The sequence below is a fragment of the Chiroxiphia lanceolata genome, chromosome 2, assembly GCF_009829145.1.
Source record: "Chiroxiphia lanceolata isolate bChiLan1 chromosome 2, bChiLan1.pri, whole genome shotgun sequence".
NCBI classification, from domain to species: Eukaryota; Metazoa; Chordata; class Aves; order Passeriformes; family Pipridae; genus Chiroxiphia; species Chiroxiphia lanceolata.
In genome coordinates, this window is record NC_045638.1 from 114,985,418 (window position 1) to 114,993,256 (window position 7,839).

At 58.9% G+C, this 7,839-nt stretch overlaps 1 protein-coding gene across 1 annotated transcript; it reads right to left on the reverse strand.

Moving 5' to 3' along the window:
- On the reverse strand, positions 1-7,591 carry P2RY6 (pyrimidinergic receptor P2Y6). Its single transcript, XM_032679351.1, has 2 exons — positions 7,541-7,591; positions 1-2,237 (listed from the first exon to the last, which is right to left on the reverse strand). The coding sequence occupies exon 2, from the start codon at positions 2,179-2,181 to the stop codon at positions 1,189-1,191; it is 993 nt and encodes a 330-aa protein (XP_032535242.1). The 5' UTR covers positions 2,182-2,237; positions 7,541-7,591; the 3' UTR covers positions 1-1,188.
- Between the last annotated feature and the right edge of the window lie 248 nt (positions 7,592-7,839).

A 7,839-nucleotide genomic window follows, 5' to 3' on the forward strand; every position in this document is an offset into this window, starting at 1 on the left:
CAGTTCTCTCTCTATATGTATCTGTATTTATACTCTATATACACACATACACTTATAGATACACATGCTGTGCTCAGGTGGAGCCTGTGCTGGGCTCAGCCCTCGCCCTGCTCACATGTATTCTCTGTATGCACATACAGTGGGTGTGCCCAGGCAGCGAGGAGAGGGGGAGCCTTCTATACATCCTACATGTTAAAGGAGACTGGCAGAGCAATTAGCGGGGTGTCACCTCACCAATCCCTCCTTGCTGGGAGGGAGCAGCATCCAGAGGCTGTGGGAGCAAAGCTCAATCCCCAGTCCAGTGTGGGCCACACCAACAGTGGGACATGCAGTGACATGGTGAGGACACTGAGGAGCTCGGTGACAATGGGGTTCCCAACTCCAGGCATTGTGTCCAGGTGTGCTGGCTCTGATTTTGGTGGGTCCTGGTTAGGAGGTGACAGCAGGGCACCACAGACACCAGGATGGGCCAGGTTTGGGGTGCTGGGCTAAGCAGGGAGCTGGACTCAGATGATGCTGAAGGTACTCAGGCAGGTGACAAAGTTGCTGGCTTGTGTCTGACCCAGCCCATGGTCATGGCTTGGGTGGAAAACCCAGCCTGAGTGTCCCAGTTACCCTTTCCCAGTTCCCAGTTTGGCCAGGGATGTTCTGCCACCATTTGGCAGCACCAATGGTACCAGTGGGTTCCCATCTCTTCCTGGTGTGGCCCCATTCTGGGGACTGGGGTTTGGGGATGTCCAGGAAACATGATCTTGAGCTGGAGAAACACGTGGGGCCATGTCTCCCAGACAAGTAACAAGCTGAGCTAAACCCTCCCCAGCCTGGGAAAGGGTGTCTCCTTTTCACCTCCCCACCAGGGAATTTCTCTTTGAGTAGGGAGAGAAGTTGTCCCCCAGCAGCTCATCCTGAGCCAGGGTCTGTGTCCAGTGTGGTCTCACCATGCTATCCAGTGGATTTTTGTTGCATTGGTGGCTTGGCCACCAAATGTGGTGCTGAGCTGCTCCAACTGAGCAACCAAGCCAGGGAGAGTACACTGTGGCGGGTTAATACTGCACCGCTGTGGGCTGGAGATGGGATCAAAGTGCTGGAAGCTTGGGAGACACCGTCCTCCTGCCCTTCAGCACGTCCCCAGCTGAAGCCATGGAGCCAAAAGTCAAAATAGTGCCACTGAGGTGGCCCTGTCCTCCCCTACGAGCCGTAGGTGACGCAATGGTCGTGGCGCCACTTGGAGCTCACCTTGTCCAGGAGGTAGCGGGTGCTCTCGCGGAACTTGCGCTGGGTGAAGTAGAAGAGGATGGGGTCCAGGACGCTGTTCATGCTGGCGAAGGGCCTGGTGCACTTGTAGGCGATGGCAAAGGCCTGCAGGGCCAGACAGGGCACGCCGTCGGAGGAGCGGACCATCAGGTAGATGGTCTTGGTGAGGTGGAAGGGCAGGAAGCTGATGGAGAAGACGATGACCACGATGATGACCATGCGCACGGCCTTGTCCTTCCTCTTGTGCACGGCCAGGCCGATGAGCTCGTCCTTCTGGCACAGGATGTGGGCCATGCTGCAGTAGCAGCCCAGGATGGCGGCGAAGGGCAGCAGGAAGCCGGTGACGGTGAGGGTGATGCCGTAGGGGAAGTAGGCGGCCGAGCGGTCGGGGGGGCTCAGGTCGTAGCACACCGTGCGGTTCCGCTGGGTGCCCGTGGAGGCGAAGACGAAGGTGGGCAGGCACTGGGCGACGACAATGAACCACACCCCGGCACACACCAGCCACGTCAGCTTCTTCCCCTTGCGCTTGTGCCACGAGGCCAGGGGGTGGCAGATGCCCAGGTAGCGCTGGACGCTGATGCAGGTGAGGAAGAAGATGCTGCCGTGGAGGTTGGAGTAGAACTGGAAGCGGACGAACTTGCAGGTGAAGTCCCCGAAAGGCCAATAGTCCTTTTGGGTGTAGTTGTAGATGAGGAGGGGCAGGGAGCAGACGTAGAGCAGGTCTGCCATGGCCAGGTTGAGCATGTAGATCATGGAACGGCTCAGCGCCTTCCGCGCCACCCAGATCTGCCCGATGACCACGGCGTTGAGGGGCAGCCCCACCACGAACACCACTGAGTACACCAGGGGCAGCAGTACCTGCTTGAACTCCTCGTGGAAGGTGCACGAGTTCCTCCCGGCGCCCACCAGGGCCGTCAGGTTCGCCATGGTGGCGGTGCCACCCTGTCAGTGTCCTCTCTGCTGATGCGGCTCCTCGGCAGCACCTGGGAGTGACAAAGGGGACAATTGGGGACTCGTCTGTGTGGTGTCACATCCACCAGGATGAACCTGCACCAGTATGTGTGACTCTGTGGGATGGAGCAACTCCCACCATCCACCCAGGCTGGGGGATGAGGGGATGGGGAGCAGCCCTGAGGAGGATTTGGGGGTGCTGGGGGAGGAGAAGCTGGACGTGCCCTGTCCGTGTGCTCTGGCATCCAGAAACCTCCCATGCCCTGGGCTGATCCAGCAGGGAAAGGGGGGGATTCTGCCCCTCTGCCCCTGAGGTGAGACCCTCCTGCAGAGCTGCCTCCAGCCCTGGGAACAACAGCACAAGGATGTGGAGCTGCTGGAGAGAGTCCAGAGGAGGCCCCGGAAATGCTGCCAGGGCTGGAGCCCCTCTGCTCTGAAGCTGGGAGAGCTGGGGGGGTTCACCTGGAGAAGAGAAGGTTCCAGGGACACCTGAGAGCCCCTTCCAGGGCCTAAAGGGGCTCCAAGAGAGCTGGAGAGAGACTGGGGACAAGGGATGGAGGGACAGGACACAGGGAATGGCTTCCCACTGCCAGAGGGCAGGGAGAGATGGGATATTGGGAAGGAATTCCTGGCTGTGAGGGTGGGGAGGCCCTGGCATAGATTGCCCAGAGAAGCTGTGGCTGCCCCTGGATCCCTGGAAGTGTCCAAGGCCAGGCTGGACGGGGCTTGGAGCAACCTGGGCTAGTGGAAGGTGTCCCTGCCCATGGCAGGGGATGGAACAAGATGGTCTTTAATGTGCCTTCCAACCCAAATCATGCTGTGATTCCATGGTTCTAAGCCACGAGAGTGAATTTAGGGGTCTAACAGGAAGGTGAAGGGAGAGAGAGTGGGACACACGAGCCGGTGACACACAGGACAGTCACCATCATCTCAGCTCGGCTCCCTGTGGCATTTACACCCCTTAGGAAGGTTTGCACAAGGCCAACGCTCCCCTCAGCCCGCTCCAGGAGAGGTAATTGCGGCAGGAGGTGCCGTTCCTGCCGGCACGGCTTCCTGCTCTTCTGCAGGGGGTGCCAAAGCCCCACAGCCCGTCACCCATCCCGCCCATCCTGGGACATACCACCTGCCAGGAGCCCGGTACAGCCTGGCCAGGGGGGCAGGCGTGGGGACAGCGTTGGGGACACAGTTCTGGGGGTGCTCTGGGCCTGTGGATGCCGCACATGCCTCCTGTCTGCAGTACCCCACTGAGTGCCCCTGCACCCCCATTGAGCCCCTCACACCTTACTGAGCGCCCTGACATCCCACTGAGTTCCTCTGGCACCCCAGAACCCCACTGTGCCCCGCTGAGCCCCTCTGCCACCCCATTGTCACCCCAGCTCTGGGCAGTCCCAGCACCCAGCTCTGCCACCTCCGAGCCAATAAGCGCTGCGAGGCTGTGGCATTCCCTATCCCCTGAGTCCCATAAACCTCCCTCGGGACTCCCCAAACCCCCCTCAGGACCCCAGGTTGGGGCAGCACCCACCCAGCACCCACAGGAGCCTCTGCCAGCCTGTGTGCTCCACCCCCGAGGACGTGGGGTCAAGGTGGCTGGCAAAGGGGTCTTTGGTGCACCTGGGAGAGCATCCTACCTGCCAGGGTGCCACAGGGTGCCAGTGGGCACCACGAGGTGCTGGAACCTGTTGCTGTGCCTGACACAGGGCAGGTCTGTGCCCCTGGGGAGCTGCACTTGCCCTGCGGAACAAGGAGTGCTTCCCCTTTCCAGCCAACAGCAACTCTGTGGGGAAACGGAAACAGAATCGGGGTGGCAGCATGGGCATTGCGTGGCACAGCACCCTGGGCTCCACACGGCACTGCACTGCATGGCATGGCATGGCATGGCATGACAGGGTGGGAATTGCCCTGCATGGAACAGTACCATGGGCATCACATGGCACGGCAGGGTGGGCACTGGGCTGCGTGGAATGGCACTGTGGGCATGGCATGGCAGGGTGGGCATTGCATGGTATGGCACGGCAGACTGGGTGCTGTGCCACATGGATTTGCACTGTGGGCATCACCTGGCACAGCAGGACGGGCACTACCCTGCATGGAACAGCACCATGGGCATCACGCTGCGTGGCACAGGAAGGCAGGCACTGTGCCACATGGATTTACACTGTGGGTGTCACATGGCATGGCAAGGCAGGGTGGGAATTGCCCTGCACAGAAGAGCACCATGGGCATGGCATGGCATGGCAGGGTGGGCACTGGGCTGCATGGAATGGCGCTGTGGGCATCACATGGCCCCCTACACATACCCCCCCCCCCATGGACACTCCTACATATGGGCACAGCTCATCATTGGCCGGGTGAATTATCCCAAAAATCCCTTTTCTCACCCCGAAAAACCCTCAGAGGTATCCTTGCCAGCCCCTGGGGAGAGAGGGGTTGGCGCCTCCCAAATCCATAGGATTGTGGTCCTGGTGCCCTGATGCAACAGTGCTGGCGAAATCCAGTGGGAAATGAGACTTTTAGGGGGAAAAAGGGGCGCCTGTGGTGTTGGGGTGCTCTGGAGGATGGGATCACTCTTATCCCAGGGATTTAAGGTGCCTGTGGAGGAGGAACAAGGGTTGGGAAAGAGAAGTGGGACTGTTCTGTGGCCAGATGGGGAAGAGATTAAAAATAATCCTTGTTGCTGCTCCTCAGCAGCCTCGAGCTTCCTCTGGCTTTGCCCCCCTCCCACCATCTCGTGCCAGCCCTTCTCCCATGGAATTAGCTTTAATTAACACCCTGTGTTAACAGGAAGGAGGTTCTGCAAGCTGGATACAGTGGGAAAATATCCTAGGGGCTACTGCCCTCAAATAGGATAAGGGAAGGGGCTTTCCTGCCTTGGAAACCTTCCCCCTTGCTTTGTCCTGCCCACCGTGTGGGGGGGTGTTTGTGGCTCCCCGGCAGGGCTGGACAAAGCTGGGCTGGAAGGAAGCGAAAGCTCCGGCTCAGCAGATTTCCGAGGATGAAGGGGGGATGCTCCACCTCTGTGCGTTCCCTTGGCCAAAGCCGCCACACCCTTGTCCCCAAACACTGCCTGGCTGATCCCAAGGTGGCCAAGGATATACCCCCCTCTGCCCCAGGACTCCTTGGTGGGGACCAAGGCTGGGCTGTTTTAAGGGAAATCTCCAATTAGGGAAGCCTGGAGGTGTAATGGTGCGGACAAATTGGGAATTTTGGGGTACTAAACATGGACTGTCGGGAATGGGACACAAGGATGGTCCCACTGGTGACTCTGTCACCAAAGTACCCTGTCCTTGGGTGACCCCCTCTGCCTCTCCAGGCTTTAGTGCCCCATCTCACAAATCACCATCCCAGTTGTTCTGAGCAACTCTGAGCAACTGGGCAGCATTTCCCTGCTGGAAATGGGAACTGCTGGGAACTGGGAAGGTGCAAGGAGTTGGCCTGGGCTCAGCTGGCAGGGCTGGGTTTGTCTAAACCCACACATACATAATATATGTAAAGGCTCATATATTTATGCACCCACATATGCATAAACACTTACACAAGCACATACACCTTTCTATATAAATAATATATACACCCCTATACGTAAATATACATCCATCTCCTCTCTACATTTATCTGTGTACCTAGACAACCATATATATGGCTCCTCACACACTTGCATTTCTCTGTACATACATATAAATATATGTGTCTCCAGTCACACACACATATATACAAACTTCCACCCCTCTATACACAAATATGTGTCTCTGGGCACAGGGACTCACCCTCGTGTATATACAGATCTCCATCCACATATATACAAATACATTTATGCTTCTATACACACATCTGTGCAGATGTGCTCATATATACAATATATTTATATCTCTGGATGTATATATGCACAAATATATATACATATATATATATATATATATATAAAGGCAGAGGCCAGGCTACCTGGCCCCATCCTGCCCAGTTTGGTTTGGCCCTGTCAGGTCCCATCCTGACTGGTTCAGTCTCACTCCCTCGGGTCTGATCCTGCCCAGCCCGATCTCATCCCACCAGATCCAGACCTGATTCTTGGATCTCATCCTGACCCAGTTCTGTCTGACACCTCTGGGCCTGATCCTGCCCAGTTTGTACCTATCCTGCCCAGTCCGGTCTGAACCTTGCGGGTCTGATCCTGCCCAGTTCACCATGACCCCCTGTCGGGTCCCATCCTGTCCTGTTGAGCCCCATCCTGCCCAGTTCACTCTGACCCTGTTGGGTTCCTTTCTACTGGTTCCAGCCCCACCCTGTCCTGTCCAGCCTCATCCTGCCCAGTTCACTCTGAACCAGTTGGGTCCCATCCTGTCCTGTCCAGCCCCATCCTGCCCAGTTCACTCTGAACCAGTTGGGTCCCATCCTGTCCTGTCCAGCCCCATCCTGCCCAGTTCACTCTGAACCAGTTGGGTCCCATCCTGTCCCGGTTCGGGTTGTCCTGTCCCCCCAGTGTGCTGGTTGGCAGCGGGTTCACTCTGACACTCTGTAGGGTCCCACTCTGCCCTGTCCAGCCCCATCCTGCTCAGTTCACTCTGAACCAGTTGGGTCTTATCCTGCCCCGGTTCTGTTGATCCCATTCCCCCTGTTCCTGGCACTTACTGGCAGCAGGATGTGCTGGGCGGTAGCGGGTTCACTCTGACACTTTTTAGGGTCCCATCCTGCCCTGTCCAGCCCCATCCTGCCCGGTTCACTCTGACCCACGCCAGTCCCATCCTGCCCCAGTTCGGCTTGTCCCGTCTCCTCACCCCACATGCGGCAATTACCGGCAGGGGGATGCGCTGGGGGGCAGCGGCTTCACTCTAATCCTTTAAGGTCCCATCATGCCCGATACAGCCCCATCCCGCCCGATTCACTTTAATCCTTTAAGGTCCCGTCCTGCCCGGTCCAGTCCCGTCCTGCCCGGTTCACTAAATCCTTTAGAGTCCCATCCTGCCCGGTCCAGCCCCATCCTGCCCGGTTCACTCTGACCCAGCTGGGTCTCATCCTGCCCCGGTAGGCGGCACTTACCGGCAGCAGGATGCGCGGGGCAGCGGGTTCACTCTGACCCTTCAGGGTTCCATTCTGCCCTGTCTAATCCTATCCTGCCCTGTCTGGTCCTATCCTGCCCTGTCCGTCCCCATTTGCCCAGTTCACTCTGACCCAGCTGGGTCCCATCCTGTCCGGTTGGGTCTGACCCTGTAGGGGTCCCATCCTGTCCGATCCATCCCCATCCTGTCCGATCCATCCCCATCCTGTCCGGTTCACCCCGACCCAGCTGGGTGCCCATGCTGCCCGGTTCTGTTGATCCCGTTGCCCCGTTCCCGGCACTCACCGGAGCGGGATGCGCGGGGATCCAGCGGCGCTCCTCGCTCGGGGCCACCCCGCCACCCCGCCGCCGCCGCCGGTCCCGCTCCGCCCCGGGGCCGCCCCGCTCCGCCCCGCTCCGGCCCCGCACCTGCGGGACGGCCCCGCAGGGGGCTGGGGAAGGGGCACAGCTGGGTTGGGGCCGGGGGAAGAAGAACAGCTGGGCTGGGGGCCCGACAGCTGCACGGGGGGGTCTGCCCGGCAAACACCCGGCTGGGCATCGTGGGCGAACATCTGTATGGAGGAGGGTGTTTGGGGAGGCTTCCA